At 42.0% G+C, this 22,908-nt stretch overlaps 1 protein-coding gene across 3 annotated transcripts in view; it reads left to right on the top strand.

Moving 5' to 3' along the window:
• LOC112241108 (myelin regulatory factor-like protein) overlaps positions 1–20,168 on the top strand; it is a 37,709-nt gene extending 17,541 nt beyond the window's left edge. For all 3 annotated transcript variants that reach the window (XM_042313492.1, XM_042313493.1, XM_042313494.1), the window contains 11 exons: positions 4,837–4,900; positions 5,009–5,085; positions 9,176–9,247; positions 9,421–9,473; positions 10,584–10,757; positions 13,794–13,841; positions 13,964–14,048; positions 14,148–14,222; positions 14,890–15,001; positions 15,148–15,222; positions 19,523–20,168. In XM_042313492.1, the coding sequence (XP_042169426.1) occupies positions 4,837–4,900; positions 5,009–5,085; positions 9,176–9,247; positions 9,421–9,473; positions 10,584–10,757; positions 13,794–13,841; positions 13,964–14,048; positions 14,148–14,222; positions 14,890–15,001; positions 15,148–15,222; positions 19,523–19,609 (922 nt within the window). In that variant the 3' untranslated portion in view covers positions 19,610–20,168. The remainder of the gene's footprint in view (positions 1–4,836; positions 4,901–5,008; positions 5,086–9,175; positions 9,248–9,420; positions 9,474–10,583; positions 10,758–13,793; positions 13,842–13,963; positions 14,049–14,147; positions 14,223–14,889; positions 15,002–15,147; positions 15,223–19,522) is intronic.
• Positions 20,169–22,908: the final 2,740 nt, after the last annotated feature.

Below are 22,908 nucleotides of genomic sequence, written 5' to 3'. Positions count from 1 at the left end.
TTTCAACTGTCATTATTTAACGTGTTTCAACTGTCATTATTTAACGTGTTTCAACTGTCATTATTTAACGTGTGTTTCAACTGTCATTATTTAATGTATTGTGTTTCAACTGTCATTATTTAACGTGTTTCAACTGTCATTATTTAACGTGTTTCAACTGTCATTATTTAACGTGTTTCAACTGTCATTATTTAACGTGTTTCAACTGTCATTATTTAACGTGTTGTGTTTCAACTGTCATTATTTAACGTGTTTCAACTGTCATTATTTAACGTGTTTCAACTGTCATTATTTAACGTGTTTCAACTGTCATTATTTAACGTGTTTCAACTGTCATTATTTAACATGTGTTTCAACTGTCATTATTTAATGTGTTTCAACTGTCATTATTTAACGTGTTTCAACTGTCATTATTTAACGTGTTTCAACTGTCATTATTTAACGTGTTTCAACTGTCATTATTTAACGTGTTTCAACTGTCATTATTTAACATGTGTTTCAACTGTCATTATTTAACATGTGTTTCAACTGTCATTATTTAACATGTGTTTCAACTGTCATTATTTAACATGTGTTTCAACTGTCATTATTTAACATGTGTTTCAACTGTCATTATTTAACATGTGTTTCAACTGTCATTATTTAACATGTGTTTCAACTGTCATTATTTAACGTGTTTCAACTGTCATTATTTAACGTGTTTCAACTGTCATTATTTAACGTGTTTCAACTGTCATTATTTAACGTGTTTCAACTGTCATTATTTAACATGTGTTTCAACCGTCATTATTTAACGTGTTTCAACCGTCATTATTTAACGTGTTTCAACCGTCATTATTTAACGTATTGTGTTTCAACTGTCATTATTTAACGTGTTTCAACTGTCATTATTTAACGTGTTTCAACTGTCATTATTTAACGTGTTTCAACTGTCATTATTTAATGTATTGTGTTTCAACTGTCATTATTTAATGTATTGTGTTTCAACTCATTATTTAACGTGTTTCAACTGTCATTATTTAACATGTGTTTCAACTGTCATTATTTAACGTGTTTCAACTGTCATTATTTAATGTGTGTTTCAACTGTCATTATTTAACGTGTTTCAACTGTCATTATTTAACATGTGTTTCAACTGTCATTATTTAACGTGTTTCAACTGTCATTATTTAACGTGTTTCAACTGTCATTATTTAACATGTGTTTCAACTGTCATTATTTAACGTGTTTCAACTGTCATTATTTAACGTGTTTCAACTGTCATTATTTAACGTGTTTCAACTGTCATTATTTAACATGTGTTTCAACTGTCATTATTTAAGGTTTCAACTGTCATTATTTAACGTGTTTCAACTGTCATTATTTAACTCATTATTTAACGTGTTTCAACTGTCATTATTTAACATGTGTTTCAACTGTCATTATTTAACGTGTTTCAACTGTCATTATTTAACGTGTTTCAACTGTCATTATTTAACATGTGTTTCAACTGTCATTATTTAACGTGTTTTCAACTGTCATTATTTAACGTGTTTCAACTGTCATTATTTAACGTGTTTCAACTGTCATTATTTAACGTGTTTCAACTGTCAACTGTCATTATTTAACCGTCATTATTTAACGTGTTTCAACCGTCATTATTTAACGTGTTGTTTCAACTGTCATTATTTAACGTGTTGTGTTTCAACTGTCATTATTTAACGTGTTTCAACTGTCATTATTTAACGTGTTTCAACTGTCATTATTTAACGTGTTTCAACTGTCATTATTTAACGTGTTTCAACTGTCATTATTTAACGTGTTTCAACTGTCATTATTTAACATGTTTCAACTGTCATTATTTAACGTGTTTCAACTGTCATTATTTAACGTGTGTTTCAACTGTCATTATTTAACGTGTTTCAACTGTCATTATTTAACGTGTTTCAACTGTCATTATTTAACGTGTTTCAACTGTCATTATTTAACGTGTTTCAACTGTCATTATTTAATGTTTTCAACTGTCATTCATTATTTAACATGTGTTTCAACTGTCATTATTTAACAAACTGTCATTATTTAACGTGTTTCAACTGTCATTATTTAACATGTGTTTCAACTGTCATTATTTAACGTGTTTCAACTGTCATTATTTAACGTGTTTCAACTGTCATTATTTAACGTGTTTCAAACATTATTTAACCGTGTTTCAACTGTCATTATTTAACGTAACTGTCATTATTTAACGTGTTTCAACTGTCATTATTTAACGTGTTTCAACTGTCATTATTTAACGTGTTTCAACTGTCATTATTTAATGTATTGTGTTTCAACTGTCATTTATTTAACATGTGTTTCAACTGTGTGTTTCAACTGTCATTATTTAACGTGTTTCAACTGTCATTATTTAACATGTGTTTCAACTGTCATTATTTAACGTGTTTCAACTGTCATTATTTAACAACTGTCATTATTTAACGTGTTTCAACTGTCATTATTTAACATGTGTTTCAACTGTCATTATTTAACGTGTTTCAACTGTCATTATTTAACGTGTTTCAACTGTCATTATTTAACATGTGTTTCAACTGTCATTATTTAACATGTGTTTCAACTGTCATTATTTAACGTGTTTCAACTGTCATTATTTAACGTGTTTCAACTGTCATTATTTAACGTGTTTCAACTGTCATTATTTAACGTGTTTCAACTGTCATTATTTAACGTGTTTCAACTGTCATTATTTAACATGTGTTTCAACTGTCATTATTTGTTTCAACTGTTATTTCTGTCATTATTTAACATGTGTTTCAACTGTCATTATTTAACAACTGTCATTATTTAACGTGTTTCAACTGTCATTATTTAACATGTTTTCAACTGTCATTATTTAACGTGTTTCAACTGTCATTATTTAACGTGTTTCAACTGTCATTATTTAACGTGTTTCAACTGTCATTATTTAACGTGTTTCAACTGTCATTATTTAACATGTGTTTCAACTGTCATTATTTAACGTGTTTCAACTGTCATTATTTAACGTGTTTCAACTGTCATTATTTAACGTGTGTTTCAACTGTCATTATTTAACGTGTGTTTCAACTGTCATTATTTAACGTGTTTCAACTGTCATTATTTAACGTGTTTCAACTGTCATTATTTAACGTGTGTTTCAACTGTCATTATTTAATGTATTGTGTTTCAACTGTCATTATTTAACGTGTTTCAACTGTCATTATTTAACATGTGTTTCAACTGTCATTATTTAACGTGTTTCAACTGTCATTATTTAACGTGTTTCAACTGTCATTATTTAACGTGTTTCAACTGTCATTATTTAACATGTGTTTCAACTGTCATTATTTAACGTGTTTCAACTGTCATTATTTAACGTGTTTCAACTGTCATTATTTAACGTGTTTCAACTGTCATTATTTAATGTATTGTGTTTCAACTCATTATTTAACGTGTTTCAACTGTCATTATTTAACATGTGTTTCAACTGTCATTATTTAACATGTTTCAACTGTCATTATTTAACGTGTTTCAACTGTCATTATTTAACGTGTTTCAACTGTCATTATTTAACGTGTTTCAACTGTCATTATTTAACGTGTTTCAACTGTCATTATTTAACGTGTTTCAACTGTCATTATTTAACGTGTTTCAACTGTCATTATTTAACGTGTGTTTCAACTGTCATTATTTAACGTGTTTCAACTGTCATTATTTAACGTGTTTCAACTGTCATTATTTAACGTGTTTCAACTGTCATTATTTAATGTATTGTGTTTCAACTCGTTTCAACTGTCATTATTTAACATGTGTTTCAACTGTCATTATTTAACATGTGTTTCAACTGTCATTATTTAACGTGTTTCAACTGTCATTATTTAACGTGTTTCAACTGTCATTATTTAACGTGTTTCAACTGTCATTATTTAACGTGTTTCAACTGTCATTATATAACGTGTTTCAACTGTCATTATTTAACGTATTGTGTTTCAACTGTCATTATTTAACGTATTTCAACTGTCATTATTTAACGTGTTTCAACTGTCATTATTTAACGTGTTTCAACTGTCATTATTTAACGTGTTTCAACTGTCATTATTTAACGTGTTTCAACTGTCATTATTTAACGTGTTTCAACTGTCATTATTTAACATGTTGTGTTTCAACTGTCATTATTTAACGTATTGTGTTTCAACTGTCATTATTTAACGTGTTTCAACTGTCATTATATAACGTGTTTCAACTGTCATTATTTAACGTATTGTGTTTCAACTGTCATTATTTAACGTATTTCAACTGTCATTATTTAACGTGTTTCAACTGTCATTATTTAACGTGTTTCAACTGTCATTATTTAACGTGTTTCAACTGTCATTATTTAACGTGTTTCAACTGTCATTATTTAACGTGTTTCAACTGTCATTATTTAACGTGTTTCAACTGTCATTATTTAACGTGTTTCAACTGTCATTATTTAACGTGTTTCAACTGTCATTATTTAACATGTTGTGTTTCAACTGTCATTATTTAACGTATTGTGTTTCAACTGTCATTATTTAACGTGTTTCAACTGTCATTATTTAACGTGTTTCAACTGTCATTATTTAACGTGTTTCAACTGTCATTATTTAACGTGTTTCAACTGTCATTATTTAACGTGTTTCAACTGTCATTATTTAACGTGTTTCAACTGTCATTATTTAACGTGTTTCAACTGTCATTATTTAACGTGTTTCAACTGTCATTATTTAACGTGTTTCAACTGTCATTATTTAACATGTTGTGTTTCAACTGTCATTATTTAATATGTTGTGTTGATAATATATGTGTTGTGTCACACAGGAAAATAAACAGACACAGCAGTGTTCCACCACCACAGAAGCCAACACCTCTCAAATCTGTCAAGGTGAGGTAGAACTGCAGAAAGACTGTATACTTGTATAAGAACAGGTGTACAGCAAGTCTGAATCAAATGAAACTAAAACCATTAATATTCATATTTATTCTCTTGTAGGTGAAGTTCCACCACTGCTTAAAACACAAGTTTGTCCAAGTCAGCATGATCATTCTGGTAGCAACAATGGCTTTCTGGTAAGACTTCCTGTTACAACTGAAGAGCAGATGTTCATGTTACTTTCATATTGAAACAAAAAGTATGACTGCTTTGTTAGAAAATACCTCTGGATATTGAAGCACTGCAATATACAGGTAACTGCCAAAGTAAAGGAAACATGAAGTGTCTTACTAGGGCGTTGGGTCTCCACCAGCCAGAACAGCATCAATGCACCTTGACATCGATTCTACAAGTGTCTTACTAGGGCGTTGGGTCTCCACCAGCCAGAACAGCATCAATGCACCTTGACATTGATTCTACAAGTGTCTGGAACCCTATTGGAGGGATGTGACCCCATTATTCCACCAGACAATTCATAATTTGGTGTTTTGTTGATGGTGGTTTCAGGCGCCGCTTCAGAATCTATAAATGTTCAATTGGGTTGAGATCTGGTGACAGAGACGGCCATGGCATATGTGGTTTACATCGTTTTCATGCACATCAAACCATTCTGTGACCACTCGACCCCTGTGGATCTGGGCATTGTCATCAACGGGGGTATAGCCATGGTAACCTAAATAATGGCCAAAATAATGTACCTAAGCATGCTAATATAAATAATAGCCCTTAAGCATGATAATATAAATAATAACCCTTAAGCATGATAATATAAATAATAATCCTTAAGCATGATAATATAAATAATAACCCTTAAGCATGATAATATAAATAATAACCCTTAAGCATGATAATATAAATAATAACCCTTAAGCATGATAATATAAATAATAACCCTTAAGCATGATAATATAAATAATAACCCTTAAGCATGATGATATAAATAATAACCCTAAGCATGGTAATATAAATAATAACCCTTAAGCGTGGTAATATAATATAAATAATAACCCTTTAGCATGATAATACAATATAAATAATAACTGTTAAGCATGATAATATAAATAATAACCGTTAAGCATGATAATATAAATAATAACCCTTAAGCGTGATAATATAAATAATAACCCTTAAGCATGATAATATAAATAATAAACATTACGCATGGTAATATAAATAATAACCATTAAGCATGATAATATAAATAGCCCCTACGCATGGTAATATAAATAATAACCCTTAAGCATGATAATATAAATAATAAACATTACGCATGGTAATATAAATAATAACCCTTAAGCATAATAATATAATATAAATAATAACCCTGAAGCATGATAATATAATATAAATAATAACCCTTAAGCATGGTAAAATAAATAATAACCCTGAAGCATGGTAATATAAATAATAACCCTTAAGCGTGATAATATAATATAAATAATAACCCTTAAGCATGATAATATAAATAATAACCCTTAAGCATGGTAATATAAATAATAACCCTTAAGCATGGTAATATAAATAATAACCCTTAAGCATAATAATATAATATAAATAATAACCCTGAAGCATGGTAATATAAATAATAAACATTACGCATGGTAATATAAATAATAACCCTTAAGCATAATAATATAATATAAATAATAACCCTGAAGCATGGTAATATAAATAATAACCCTTACGCGTGATAATATAATATAAATAATAACCCTTAAGCATGATAATATAAATAATAACCCTTAAGCATGATAATATAAATAATAAACATTATGCATGGTAATATAAATAATAACCCTTAAGCATGATAATATAATATAAATAATAACCCTTAAATATGGTAATATAAATAATAACCCTTAAGCATGGTAATATAAATAATAACCCTTAAGCATGATAATATTAATAATAACCCTTAAGCATGGTAATATAAATAATAACCCTTAAGCATGATAATATAAATAATAACCCTGAAGCGTGATAATATAATATAAATAATAACCCTTAAGCATGATAATATAAATAATAACCCTTAAGCATGATAATATAAATAATAACCCTTAAGCATGATAATATAATATAAATAATAACCCTTAAGCATGATAATATAATATAAATAATAACCCTTAAGCATGATGATATAAATAATAACCCTTAAGCATGATAATATAATATAAATAATAACCCTTAAGCATGATGATATAAATAATAACCCTTAAGCATGATAATATAATATAAATAATAACCCTTAAGCATGATAATATAATATAAATAATGACCCTTAAGCATGATAAAATAATAGCCCTTAAGCGTGATAATATAATATAAATAATAACCCTTAAGCATGATAATATAAATAATAACCCTTAAGCATGATAATATAATATAAATAATAATCCTTAAGCATGATAAAATAATAGCCCTTAAGCGTGATAATATAAAATAAATAATAACCCTTACGCATGATAATATAAATAATAACCCTTAAGCATGATAATATAAATAATAACCCTTAAGCATGGTAATATAAATAATAACCCTTAAGCATGATAATATAAATAATAACCCTTAAGCGTGATAATATAAATAATAGCCCTTAAGCATGATAATATAAATAATAACCCTTAAGCATGATAATATAATATAAATAATAACCCTTAAGCATGATAATATAAATAATAAACATTACGCATGGTAATATAAATAATAACCATTAAGCATGATAATATAAATAGCCCCTACGCATGGTAATATAAATAATAACCCTTAAGCATGATAATATAAATAATAAACATTACGCATGGTAATATAAATAATAACCCTTAAGCATGGTAATATAAATAATAACCCTTAAGCATGATAATATAAATAATAAACATTACGCATGGTAATATAAATAATAACTCTCAAGAATAATAATATAATATAAACAATAACCCTTAAGCGTGATAATATAATATAAATAATAACCCTTAAGCGTGATAATATAAATAATAACCCTTAAGCATGGTAATATAAATAATAACCCTTAAGCATGGTAATATAAATAATAACCCTTAAGCATGGTAATATAAATAATAACCCTTAAGCATGATAATATAAATAATAACCCTGAAGTGTGATAATATAATATAAATAATAACCCTTAAGCATGGTAATATAAATAATAACCCTTAAGCATGATAATATAAATAATAACCCTGAAGTGTGATAATATAATATAAATAATAACCCTTAAGCATGATAATATAAATAATAACCCTTAAGCGTGATAATATAAATAATAACCCTTAAGCATGATAATATAAATAATAACCCTTAAGCATGATAGCATAAATAATAACCCTGAAGTGTGATAATATAATATAAATAATAACCCTTAAGCATGATAACATAAATAATAACCCTTAAGTGTGATAGTATAAATAATAACCCTTAAGCATGATAATATAAATAATAACCCTTAAGCATGATAGCATAAATAATAACCCTTAAGTGTGATAATATAAATAATAACCCTTAAGCATGATAATATAAGTAATAACCCTTAAGCATGATAATATAAATAATAACCCTTAAGCATGATAATATAATATAAATAATAACCCTTAAGCGTGATAATATAATATAAATAATAACCCTTAAGCATGATAATATAAATAATAACCCTTAAGCATGATAATATAATATAAATAATAACCCTTAAGCATGATAATATAAATAATAACCCTTAAGCATGATAATATAAATAATAACCCTTAAGCATGATAATATAAATAATAACCCTTAAGCATGCCAGGATGTTACTTGCTTAATTAACTCAGGAACCACAACTGTGTGGAAGCGACTGCTTTCCATATACTTTGCATCCCTCATTTACTCAAGTGTTTCCATTATTTTGGCAGTTACCTCTACCTGAATATAATATAATATTGAATGCATAAAGCTTGATCTATTCTGATAACTGTATCAGAGAAATGAAAATGTGAGAAAAGGTAGACTATCAGATGGGATGGGGTGGGACGTGACTGTATAAAAGCATTGGAGAGGTTAGAATATAGAAGTTTACTATTCCTTTTCATAAATCGACTCTTGAATTGTTTTGTTGTTGATGTACCTGCATTGTAAGTCCCCTGGTCTGGGCCTGACAATGTTGTTTTCTTTTCTTATGTAATGTGCTATGAATGTGTTATGAAGTGTTATGACATCCCTATGTCTCTTCCACAGTTCTATTGCCATCACAGGTCTCTACATGCTGACTCTGAGAGACGACGCCGGCATGCTGCTTCCTGGAAACACGTAAGACACACCACTGAACTGGCTTCACAAACTACAGATGCCGCCAGCGTTTATCTGCCAAGTCTACTTTGCCAAGAATACTACTGAGACTCAAACTTTATCATCTGTGCCAAATGCTATCCAGAATGGAATGTGAAATTCATTTCAAAGGTCATATGTTTTTTTATTTGCAGCAACGAGACTACTGTGCATCCTCTCTACACCACAACAGTCAGGACTACCTTAGGTAAACAACCTCTCTACACCACAACAGTCAGTACTACCTTAGGTAAACAACCTCTCTACACCACAACAGTCAGGACTACCTTAGGTAAACAACCTCTCTACACCACAACAGTCAGTACTACCTTAGGTAAACAACCTCTCTACACCACAACAGTCAGGACTACCTTAGGTAAACAACCTCTCTACACCACAACAGTCAGGAGTACCTTAGGTAAACAACCTCTCTACACCACAACAGTCAGTACTACCTTAGGTAAACAACCTCTCTACACCACAACAGTCAGGACTACCTTAGGTAAACAACCTCTCTACACCACAACAGTCAGTACTACCTTAGGTAAACAACCTCTCTACACCACAACAGTCAGGACTACCTTAGGTAAACAACCTCTCTACACCACAACAGTCAGTACTACCTTAGGTAAACAACCTCTCTACACCACAACAGTCAGTACTACCTTAGGTAAACAACCTCTCTACACCACAACAGTCAGTACTACCTTAGGTAAACAACCTCTCTACACCACAACAGTCAGTACTACCTTAGGTAGACAACCCATAAATGCTCTTTATATAGTTCTACTTTCATCACAGTAACGTTGTGATGTCACATCATAGTAACGTTGTGCTCATCGTAGTAACGTTGTGGTGTCCCATCGTAGTAATGTTGTGGTGTCCCATCGTAGTAATGTTGTGGTGTCTCATCGTAGTAACGTTGTGGTGTCCCATCGTAGTAACGTTGTGGTGTCCCATCGTAGTAACGTTGTGGTGTCCCATCGTAGTAATGTTGTGGTGTCCCATCGTAGTAATGTTGTGGTGTCCCATCGTAGTAATGCTGTGGTGTCTCATCGTAGTAACGCTGTGGTGTCTCATCGTAGTAACGTTGTGGTGTCTCATCGTAGTAACGTTGTGGTGTCTCATCCTGGTAATGTTGTGGTGTCTCATCGTGGTAACGTTGTGGTGTCTCATCGTGGTAACGTTGTGGTGTCTCATCGTGGTAACGTTGTGGTGTCTCATTCAATTCTATTGTACAAAGAGGTGGTAAAAGTGTTGCTGTCTGTCATGAGTAGTCCTTTATGTGGAAATTGATGTTTGTTTGTTTGTTTATTAGTAAACCCAACAACCACCCCTGTCCCGTGGACCCCTGATGTGGACTTCTGTAGCCTGATCTACTGTGAAGAAGTGTTCTGCTGTCCCACTACAGCCTCCATGGATAATACCAGCACCATCTCTCCTGCCCTCCTCTCCTCCACTGTATCTCCCACTACCGGGCCCTCTCTAGCAGGTGAGCTGTCTACTCCCTGTATCTCCCACTACCGGGCCCTCTCTAGCAGGTGAGCTGTCTACTCCCTGTATCTCCCACTACCGGGCCCTCTCTAGCAGGTGAGTTGTCCTCCCACTACCTGGCCCTCTCTAGCAGGTGAGTTGTCCTCCCACTACCTGGCCCTCTCTAGCAGGTGAGCTGTCTACTCCCTGTATCTCCCACTACCGGGCCCTCTCTAGCAGGTGAGCTGTCTACTCCTGTATCTCCCACTACCGGGCCCTCTCTAGCAGGTGAGCTGTCTACTCCCTGTATCTCCTACTACCGGGCCCTCTCTAGCAGGTGAGTTGTCCTCCCACTACCTGGCCCTCTCTAGCAGGTGAGCTGTCTACTCCTGTATCTCCTACTACCGGGCCCTCTCTAGCAGGTGAGTTGTCCTCCCACTACCTGGCCCTCTCTAGCAGGTGAGCTGGCTACTCCCTGTATCTCCCACTACCGGGCCCTCTCTAGCAGGTGAGCTGTCTACTCCCTGTATCTCCCACTACCGGGCCCTCTCTAGCAGGTGAGCTGTCTACTCCCTGTATCTCCCACTACCGGGCCCTCTCTAGCAGGTGAGCTGTCCTCCCACTACCTGGCCCTCTCTAGCAGGTGAGCTGTCCTCCCACTACCGGGCCCTCTCTAGCAGGTGAGCTGTCTACTCCCTGTATCTCCCACTACCGGGCCCTCTCTAGCAGGTGAGCTGGCTACTCCCTGTATCTCCCACTACCGGGCCCTCTCTAGCAGGTGAGCTGTCTACTCCCTGTATCTCCCACTACCGGGCCCTCTCTAGCAGGTGAGCTGACTACTCCCTGTATCTCCCACTACCTGGCCCTCTCTAGCAGGTGAGCTGTCTACTCCCTGTATCTCCCACTACCGGGCCCTCTCTAGCAGGTGAGTTGTCCTCCCACTACCTGGCCCTCTCTAGCAGGTGAGCTGTCCTCCCACTACCTAGCCCTCTCTAGCAGGTGAGTTGTCCTCCCACTACCTGGCCCTCTCTAGCAGGTGAGCTGTCCTCCCACTACCTGGCCCTCTCTAGCAGGTGAGCTGGCTACTCCCTGTATCTCCCACTACCGGGCCCTCTCTAGCAGGTGAGTTGTCCTCCCACTACCTGGCCCTCTCTAGCAGGTGAGCTGTCCTCCCACTACCTGGCCCTCTCTAGCAGGTGAGCTGTCCTCCCACTACCTGGCCCTCTCTAGCAGGTGAGCTGTCCTCCCACTACCTGGCCCTCTCTAGCAGGTGAGCTGTCCTCCCACTACCTGGCCCTCTCTAGCAGGTGAGCTGTCCTCCCACTACCTGGCCCTCTCTAGCAGGTGAGCTGTCCTCCCACTACCTGGCCCTCTCTAGCAGGTGAGCTGTCCTCCCACTACCTGGCCCTCTCTAGCAGGTGAGTTGTCCTCCCACTACCTGGCCCTCTCTAGCAGGTGAGCTGTCCTCCCACTACCTGGCCCTCTCTAGCAGGTGAGCTGTCCTCCCACTACCTGGCCCTCTCTAGCAGGTGAGCTGTCCTCCCACTACCGGGCCCTCTCTAGCAGGTGAGCTGTCTACTCCTGTATCTCCCACTACCGGGCCCTCTCTAGCAGGTGAGCTGTCTACTCCCTGTATCTCCCACTACCGGGCCCTCTCTAGCAGGTGAGTTGTCCTCCCACTACCGGGCCCTCTCTAGCAGGTGAGCTGTCTACTCCCTGTATCTCCCACTACCGGGCCCTCTCTAGCAGGTGAGTTGTCCTCCCACTACCTGGCCCTCTCTAGCAGGTGAGTTGTCCTCCCACTACCTGGCCCTCTCTAGCAGGTGAGCTGTCTACTCCCTGTATCTCCCACTACCGGGCCCTCTCTAGCAGGTGAGTTGTCCTCCCACTACCTGGCCCTCTCTAGCAGGTGAGTTGTCCTCCCACTACCTGGCCCTCTCTAGCAGGTGAGCTGTCTACTCCTGTATCTCCCACTACCGGGCCCTCTCTAGCAGGTGAGCTGTCTACTCCCTGTATCTCCCACTACCGGGCCCTCTCTAGCAGGTGAGTTGTCCTCCCACTACCTGGCCCTCTCTAGCAGGTGAGCTGTCTACTCCCTGTATCTCCCACTACCGGGCCCTCTCTAGCAGGTGAGTTGTCCTCCCACTACCTGGCCCTCTCTAGCAGGTGAGCTGGCTACTCCCTGTATCTCCCACTACCTGGCCCTCTCTAGCAGGTGAGCTGTCTACTCCCTGTATCTCCCACTACCGGGCCCTCTCTAGCAGGTGAGTTGTCCTCCCACTACCTGGCCCTCTCTAGCAGGTGAGTTGTCCTCCCACTACCTGGCCCTCTCTAGCAGGTGAGCTGGCTACTCCCTGTATCTCCCACTACCGGGCCCTCTCTAGCAGGTGAGCTGTCTACTCCCTGTATCTCCCACTACCGGGCCCTCTCTAGCAGGTGAGTTGTCCTCCCACTACCTGGCCCTCTCTAGCAGGTGAGCTGTCTACTCCTGTATCTCCCACTACCGGGCCCTCTCTAGCAGGTGAGTTGTCCTCCCACTACCTGGCCCTCTCTAGCAGGTGAGCTGTCCTCCCACTACCTGGCCCTCTCTAGCAGGTGAGCTGGCTACTCCCTGTATCTCCCACTACCGGGCCCTCTCTAGCAGGTGAGCTGTCTACTCCCTGTATCTCCCACTACCGGGCCCTCTCTAGCAGGTGAGCTGTCTACTCCCTGTATCTCCCACTACCGGGCCCTCTCTAGCAGGTGAGTTGTCCTCCCACTACCTGGCCCTCTCTAGCAGGTGAGTTGTCCTCCCACTACCTGGCCCTCTCTAGCAGGTGAGTTGTCCTCCCACTACCTGGCCCTCTCTAGCAGGTGAGCTGTCTACTCCCTGTCTTCATTTATCAACAGCATTCTCCACTGTATCTCTTTCTTCATGCTAGCTTATCTTGCCGTAAAACCGACATGTTGCTGACCTTGAATGAGACGTCATTCTGATGCTCTATAAAGTGTTGGCATTCTGCTTGTGACAGGCGGTAATCCCACTTTTCTTTTGGTTCCAATTCTGCCTTCTCAGATAAAGGGAAAGACAAATTTAATGAAGAAATCAGAGGTGCCGGAGATTGTAAGTCAAATTCTATCACACACGTTTGAACACACATTTTAATGCTCATCCAAATGTGTTATTTTCTGACTTTATTTCACAATACTTTAGAGTATGACATCAGATTGTTGTTCTATTTTCAGGGACAAACACAACAATAAAGTCTTTTTTCATCAAAGAAAACGAACAGATCATTGACTCTCGGTACTGTGAGAGGGGAAGCTGCGGGTACGTCATTCAGTCAGTTTGAACTCATTTGATAGATGTAGATTCAGACTGCCAAACCGATGGTATACTTCATCTCTATGTTGATCTGTTTCCATTCAGGTCAGGAAACTACTCCTTCCAAATCCCTATCAGCAAGTTCGTCCCCACCAACATGCGTGTCACTGTCCAGATGAAGTGAGTGACCAGGACATGAGACTTCCTCTGGTCTCCACTTAGTTTTCCACTTGAATAATTCAACAGGACTTGTCTTCCCACTACGGTGGTGACAGGTTGGCATTGACTGGACTCTGGAAGGAGCAGGGGATAGTTTCTAAGAGGTTGTTTTACCTCCGGGGCTGATGATGGTCTGAATCCTCCCAGACATTCAGAGTCCATGCACAGGGGGAGCACGGGGGAGCACGGGGGAGCACGGGGGAACTTGTGGGAGCTTGTGAGTCAAAGGGTTCCATTTAATCCTTAGTGCAGTAGGGTGCGATTTGGAATTTAAAGGCAATGTTTCCGGGCATTTGCGGAGACTGCAGTCACGTAGTTGCTGCGTATGTCGTCTCAATGGGAAATTACCTTTAAATGTCAATCACACTATACTACCTCAGATCTTCAGCACTACGGATTGAATCGAGACTTGAAGCTTTGTCTGAATCAGACATTGGACCCCAGTCTGGCAGGACTTCCTGTTCTGTACGTAGAGATGAAGGCCTCTAAGACAGAGCTGCATGAGGCACATTCTCTCATTGTTGTTCACACTAATTACAAATGGTCACAGGGCACTTGATACTTGGCACCGTGGGTTTGTTGTAAGTACCGTAAATGACCACTAGGTGTCTCCTCTCCTCTGACGCAGTACTACAGAGCTGCTGGTTGTCCACCTGTGTCATAATGATGAGACGTTTAAATGCTCTGCCTTGATGGACCATGATCAAACCAACGAAGAATACAATTTCATGAATACACAGGTATGGCATCCACAGACAACACTATACTGTGGTTGCTCTCTGTTTGATAATTACAAACTCTGGTCTTTGTATGATAAAAAGTGGACAAAGAAGGTAAGAAAGAAAGAGAGTATAAAGGTTGAAAGTGTTTCTCTTGTTCTCTCCAGGGCTACGTCCATGAATGGCCTCTGCCAGTGTCTCGATTCTACAGGAGCTCCTACCACTTCCGCTCAGCAGTGGCTGTAAGAACTAAAAGATTTCTCCAATGTGTCCTTTCCTAAAATATCAATGTCAAACGACACTGTCCCGGTAGCCTCACAACTACTACGTGTTGTATGTTGTGGGGGGAAAACGACCCAATCTAATGCTCTCGTCTCCCCGTAATGCTCTCGTCTCCCAGTGATGCTCTCGTCTCACCGTAATGCTCTCGTCTCCCCGTAATGCTCTCGTCTCCCCGTAATGCTCTCGTCTCCCCATCTCCCCCGTAATGCTCTCTCGTCTCCCCGTAATGCTCTCTCGTCTCCCGTAATGCTCGTCTCCCGTAATGCTCTCGTCTCCCGTAATGCTCTCGTCTCCCGTAATGCTCTCGCTCCCCGTAATGCTCTCGTCTCCCCGTAATGCTCTCGTCTCCCGTAATGCTCTCGTCTCCCCGTAATGCTCTCGTCTCCCGTAATGCTCTCGTCTCCCCGTAATGCTCTCGTCTCCCGTAATGCTCGTCTCCCCGTAATGCTCTCGTCTCCCCGTAATGCTCTCGTCTCCCCGTAATGCTCTCGTCTCCCCGTAATGCTCTCGTCTCCCCGTAATGCTCTCGTCTCATCGTAATGCTCTCGTCTCCCGTAATGCTCTCGTCTCCCCGTAATGCTCTCGTCTCATCGTAATGCTCTCGTCTCCCCGTCTCCCGTAATGCTCTCGTCTCCCCGTAATGCTCTCGTCTCCCGTAATGCTCTCGTCTCCCCGTAATGCTCTCGTCTCCCGTAATGCTCTCGTCTCCCCGTAATGCTCTCGTCTCATCGTAATGCTCTCGTCTCATCGTAATGCTCTCGTCTCATCGTAATGCTCTCGTCTCATCGTAATGCTCTCGTCTCCCGTAATGCTCTCCCCGTAATGCTCTCCCCGTAATGCTCTCGTCTCATCGTAATGCTCTCGTCTCCCGTAATGCTCTCGTCTCCCGTAATGCTCTCGTCTCCCAGTGATGCTCTCGTCTCACCGTAATGCTCTCGTCTCCCGTAATGCTCTCGTCTCCCGTAATGCTCTCGTCTCCCCGTAATGCTCTCGTCTCCCCATCTCCCCGTAATGCTCTCTCGTCTCCCGTAATGCTCTCTCGTCTCCCGTAATGCTCTCGTCTCCCGTAATGCTCTCGTCTCCCGTAATGCCTCGTCTCCCCGTAATGCTCTCGTCTCCCCGTAATGCTCTCGTCTCCCGTAATGCTCTCGTCTCCCGTAATGCTCTCGTCTCCCGTAATGCTCTCGTCTCCCGTAATGCTCTCGTCTCCCCGTAATGCTCTCGTCTCCCGTAATGCTCTCGTCTCATCGTAATGCTCTCGTCTCATCGTAATGCTCTCGTCTCATCGTAATGCTCTCGTCTCCCCGTAATGCTCTCCCGTAATGCTCTCGTCTCCCGTAATGCTCTCGTCTCCCGTAATGCTCTCGTCTCCCGTAATGCTCTCGTCTCCCCGTAATGCTCTCGTCTCCCGTAATGCTCTCGTCTCCCGTAATGCCTCGTCTCCCCGTAATGCTCTCGTCTCCCGTAATGCTCTCGTCTCCCGTAATGCTCTCGTCTCCCGTAATGCTCTCGTCTCCCGTAATGCTCTCGTCTCCCCGTAATGCTCTCGTCTCATCGTAATGCTCTCGTCTCATCGTAATGCTCTCGTCTCCCCGTCTCCCCGTAATGCTCTCGTCTCCCCGTAATGCTCTCGTCTCCCGTAATGCTCTCGTCTCCCGTAATGCTCTCGTCTCCCGTAATGCTCTCGTCTCCCGTAATGCTCTCGTCTCCCGTAATGCTCTCGTCTCCCGTAATGCTCTCGTCTCATCGTAATGCTCTCGTCTCATCGTAATGCTCTCGTCTCATCGTAATGCTCTCGTCTCATCGTAATGCTCTCGTCTCCCGTAATGCTCTCCCCGTAATGCTCTCGTCTCCCCATCTCCCCGTAATGCTCTCTCGTCTCCCCGTAATGCTCTCTCGTCTCCCCGTAATGCTCTCTCGTCTCCCGTAATGCTCTCGTCTCCCCGTAATGCTCTCGTCTCCCGTAATGCTCTCGTCTCCCCGTAATGCTCTCGTCTCCCCGTAATGCTCTCGTCTCCCGTAATGCTCTCGTCTCCCCGTAATGCTCTCGTCTCCCGTAATGCTCTCGTCTCCCCGTAATGCTCTCCTCATCGTAATGCTCTCGTCTCCCGTAATGCTCTCGTCTCATCGTAATGCTCGTCTCCCCGTAATGCTCTCGTCTCCCCGTAATGCTCTCGTCTCCCGTAATGCTCTCGTCTCCCCGTAATGCTCTCGTCTCCCGTAATGCTCTCGTCTCCCCGTAATGCTCTCGTCTCCCCGTAATGCTCTCGTCTCCCGTAATGCTCTCGTCTCATCGTAATGCTCTCGTCTCATCGTAATGCTCTCGTCTCCCGTCTCCCGTAATGCTCTCGTCTCCCCGTAATGCTCTCGTCTCCCGTAATGCTCTCGTCTCCCCGTAATGCTCTCGTCTCCCCGTAATGCTCTCGTCTCCCGTAATGCTCTCGTCTCCCCGTAATGCTCTCGTCTCATCGTAATGCTCTCGTCTCATCGTAATGCTCTCGTCTCATCGTAATGCTCTCGTCTCCCGTAATGCTCTCCCCGTAATGCTCTCGTCTCCCGTAATGCTCTCGTCTCCCCATCTCCCCGTAATGCTCTCTCGTCTACCCGTAATGCTCTCTCGTCTCCCGTAATGCTCTCTCGTCTCCCGTAATGCTCTCGTCTCCCGTAATGCTCTCGTCTCCCGTAATGCTCTCGTCTCCCGTAATGCTCTCGTCTCCCCGTAATGCTCTCGTCTCCCGTAATGCTCGTCTCCCCGTAATGCTCTCGTCTCCCCGTAATGCTCTCGTCTCATCGTAATGCTCTCGTCTCCCCGTAATGCTCTCGTCTCCCGTAATGCTCTCGTCTCCCCGTAATGCTCTCGTCTCATCGTAATGCTCTCGTCTCCCCGTCTCCCCGTAATGCTCTCGTCTCCCCCGTAATGCTCTCGTCTCCCCGTAATGCTCTCGTCTCCCCGTAATGCTCTCGTCTCCCGTAATGCTCTCGTCTCCCCGTAATGCTCTCGTCTCCCCGTAATGCTCTCGTCTCCCCGTAATGCTCTCGTCTCCCGTAATGCTCTCGTCTCCCGTAATGCTCTCGTCTCCCGTAATGCTCTCGTCTCATCGTAATGCTCTCGTCTCATCGTAATGCTCTCGTCTCCCCGTAATGCTCTCCCCGTAATGCTCTCCCTCCCGTAATGCTCTCGTCTCATCGTAATGCTCTCGTCTCCCGTAATGCTCTCGTCTCCCCGTAATGCTCTCGTCTCCCGTAATGCTCTCATCTCCCCGTAATGCTCTCGTCTCCCGTAATGCTCTCGTCTCCCCGTAATGCTCTTGTCTCATCGTAATGCTCTCGTCTCACCGTAATGCTCTCGTCTCCCCGTAATGCTCTCGTCTCATCATCTCATCGTAATGCTCTCGTCTCACAGTAATGCCCTCGTCTCACAGTAATGCCCTCGTCTCATCGTAATGCTCTCGTCTCCCCGTCCTATGCTTATGATATCATACAGTTAAATGTATGTGTGGTTGATTTGAGGATTTGTTTCCGACCAAAACAAACTGTAAATCTTCATCTCAGAGAGGAAGAGGGGAAGCGAGAGGTTTTACTCTGCTCAAAATCTACCCATAAAGTGAGGAACTTCTGTATGAACGTCAATAAGAGAGTGTTGAATTTGGTCAACAAAAAAATGTAATTCGTATTTTTCTACGTGAGGCTTGTTTGATGGAATAGAAGTTTCGTAATGGTTAGGTTGTTGCACGGATATAAGTGAACACGTGGCATTTCAACAACTTTGAAAACAAAACTACTTTATCGGATTTGTGACTGTTGTTGTAGGGATAGATGGAGAACTCAACATGGCAATACCCATGCTAAAATGGGTTATAGCCATGTTGAGTTCTCCATCTATCCCTATGACAATCCATAACCCATTTTAGCATGGGTATTGCCATTGAGAGCTTCCACCATTTTAAAGTAGTCAACTGGGTGGGAATTCCTACGAGAGGGAAGCAATCCCACAATGAAGAAGAAGAAAAGTGACTACTTTAAAATGGAGATGCTGCCCATGCTGGCACAGAAGCTAAAATGGCACAGATACAAAGATGAGAACTCTATCTCTAAGGCCTGTTGTGCACACGCCTATCTACCCTGTCATTGGCTAGAATGGTTCCACCTGATCTCGCCTCCTCACGCTTGCCTTCCATCTTTGAGGACTTGTACAGTATCTCCACTGTTAGAGGCATCACTTGTCAATGTAATAGACAATCTTGGTCCATCTCCATCCAGGGCCAGGCAGACTGCAATACCGACCGTGGCTTCGTGGGGGCGCTGTTCACAGACTACCACTTCAACTTCTACCGGAGGTGTGAGTGATGAAGAAGACCTCTTACTGTAGTTCCTCTGGCAGGCCAATGACATGGGTGTCGATGCTTCTCTTCGTGATGTATGGCAACCGTAATAATTCATCCACTTTGTATTGTTTTTCTATGAAATGTCCTGATTGTTGATGAGATCGTTGTATATAATCTCTTTTACAAGGACTGTAATAAGAGAATATTTATTGATACAGAATTACAGTAGATAAGAGTCATATGAGTCACTTTGCCTTGTGACAGTTCTTGCACTATGTGAAAAGAGATTGAATTGGAACAGACCTGAACAGGATCATTTTGTTTTCAGTGGAATGTAAATGCAGTATAACAGGTTATTGATTGTTCATTAAACTATACATTGATCATGTCACACTGTTGGAACACATGAGGACAGGATGAGTCCCAAAGTAAAATAGTACTTCTATCTCATACTTGACTGTGTAGGTAGCTATTACATTTATTTCAGAAAGTACTTGTGTTGAATTCTGTGTTACTGCATCATTCCCTGTAATTACCAGGTAAATACCATTGGAAACTGTAAAATAAAGTACTAAATTCTCTGTTCTGAAGCAGCTACTTCCCATCCAGGGTCAACTTTATCATTCAGACGCAAATTTAGAATGACGTCAGTTGCCAACAACACACACCACCGCCAACACAACTTTTAAACCAACGGCTACAAGGGATCCTCTCCTCTATTCTAACCAATAGATATGTCTCCTCCCCTCTATTCTAACCAATAGAGATGTCTCCTGTCCTCTATTCTAACCAATAGAGATGTCTCCTGTCCTCTATTCTAACCAATAGAAATGTCTCCTTCTCCTCTATTCTGGCCAATGGAAATGTCTCCTCTCCTCTCTATTCTAACCAATGTAGATGTCTCCTCTATTCTAACCAATAGAAATGTCTCCTTCTCCTCTCCTCTATTCTGGCCAATAGAAATGTCTCCTCTCCTCTCTATTCTAACCAATGTAGATGTCTCCTCTATTCTAACCAATAGAGATGTCTCCTTCTCCTCTCTCCTCTTTAAACCTTTGACATCATCCACACACCATGAGAGAGGGATTGGAGGAATCTGGAATAGAAAGTAACACACACACACACACACACACACACACTAGAATGTAAAGAACATAACCAACGGCCCATAATCTGTTCTGACATCCGTATAAATCATTCACATTTTAATTAATCTGAAATCCATTCCAACAGGAGACAAGAGATATCTTTGTGCAGTCTATGACCTATATGAGTGCAGTGTGTATGTGTCTGTCTGATGGAAGGGGGTGGAGGAAGAGATGGGGGAAAAGTGGGGGATGGAGGGAGAGATGAGGAAGAAATGGGGGATGGAGGGGGAAATAGGATGGAGGGAGAAAGGGGATGGATGGAGGGAGGGGTGGATGGAGGGAGAAAGGGGGGATGGAGGGAGAAATGGGGATGGGGAGAGAGATGAGGGAGAAATGGGGGATTGGGGGATGGAGGGAGGGATTGGGGAAGAGATGGGGGATGGGGGAGAGAAGTGGGATGGAGGAAGAAATGGGGGATGGATGGAGGGAGAGTTGGGGGATGGAGGGAGGAGTGGGTATTTAGGGAGAGATGAGGGAGAAATGGGTGATGGAGGGATAGATGGGGGATGGAGGAAGAAATGGGGGATGGAGGAAGAAATGGGGGATGGAGGAAGAGAAGTGGGATGGAGAAAGAAATGGGGGAGTGGGGGATGGAGTGAGGGACGGAGGGGGATGGAGGGATAGATGGGGAGATGGGGGGTGGAGGGAGGGATAGAGGGAGAAATGGGGGATGGAGAAAGAAATGGAGTGGGGGATGGAGTGAGGGACGGAGGGGGATGGAGGGATAGATGGGGAGATGGGGGTGGAGGGAGGCATAGAGGGAGAGATGGGGAATGGAGTGGGAGATGGAGGGAGGGATGGGGGAATAGATTGGGGATAGATGGGGAATGGAGGGATAAATGGGGGATGGAGGGATAAATGGGGAATGGAGGGAGAAATGGGGGTGATTGATGGATGGAGGGAGAGAGAGGGGTAGAGGGATAAAAGTTGGTTGGAGTGGATTAGAGATGTTAGGACAGACGGTAAGTGGACGCTGTAGGTCTGAATGAATTAGCTGTGTGTTACGGAGAAGGATGCTCCCAATATTATCCTGATCAAGCACAGGACCCCACCGTCACAGGACCACACTGTCACAGGACCCCACCGTCACAGGACCACACCGTCACAGGACCCCACCGTCACAGGACCACACCGTCACAGGACCCCACAGGACCCCACCGTCACAGGACCACACCGTCACAGGACCCCACCGTCACTCATTTAGTCATCAACTAATTCCTTCATTAAAACTAAAGAACAAAATATCCGTCAACAGACATGACGTGGTCCTTACAACCAGAAACACAGAGGAACACGTTGACACACAACCCATCTCTGTGTGTTTTATGACTTATTCAAGCGCAACCCAAGCAGCACTCTGAAAGACTAATTAGGTGGCAGTAGACGGTGTGGAGAATGACGGCTGGAAGAGTCAGAAGACACATCCTTCTGCTCTACCTGGAGGGATGGGAGAAACTGGAGAAGATTCTGCTGCATTATTGACGAACAGTGAAGACACTGGTTAGCCAGGCGGTGAGGAGTAGGCTGTGACAGGGGTGTAGTCAGAGAGAGGCAGAGAAGGTAGACTAGGCTGTGGCTGACGGGTGGAGGCAGAGAGAGTAGACTAGGCTGTGGCTGACAGGGGTGGAGGCAGAGAGAGTAGACTAGGCTAGTAGACCGTAGACTAGTAGACCGTCAGGCGGTGAGGAGTAGGCTGTGGCTGACAGGGGTGGAGGCAGAGAGAGTCAGAGAGGGTAGACTTGGCTGTGGCTGACAGGGGTGGAGGCAGAGAGGGTCAGAGAGGGTAGACTAGGCTGTGGCTAACGGGTGGAGGCAGAGAGAGTCGGAGAGGGTAGACTAGGCTGTGGCTGACAGGGGTGGAGGCAGAGAGAGTCAGAGAGGGTAGACTAGGCTGTGGCTGACAGGGGTGGAGGCAGAGAGAGTCAGAGAGGGTAGACTAGGCTGTGACAGGCGGTGAGGAATAGGCTGTGGCTGACAGGGGTGGAGGCAGAGAGAGTCAGAGAGGGTAGACTAGGCTGTGACAGGCGGTGAGGAATAGGCTGTGGCTGACAGGGGTGGAGGCAGAGAGAGTCAGAGAGGGTAGACTAGGCTGTGGCTGACAGGGGTGGAGGCAGAGAGGGTCAGAGAGGGTAGACTAGGCTGGGACAGGGGGTGGAGGGAACAGAGGCACACA

This window comes from Oncorhynchus tshawytscha, unplaced genomic scaffold (genome assembly GCF_018296145.1).
Source record: "Oncorhynchus tshawytscha isolate Ot180627B unplaced genomic scaffold, Otsh_v2.0 Un_contig_15637_pilon_pilon, whole genome shotgun sequence".
Lineage (NCBI taxonomy): Eukaryota > Metazoa > Chordata > Actinopteri > Salmoniformes > Salmonidae > Oncorhynchus > Oncorhynchus tshawytscha.
This window is presented reverse-complemented; position numbering and strand designations above follow the sequence as displayed.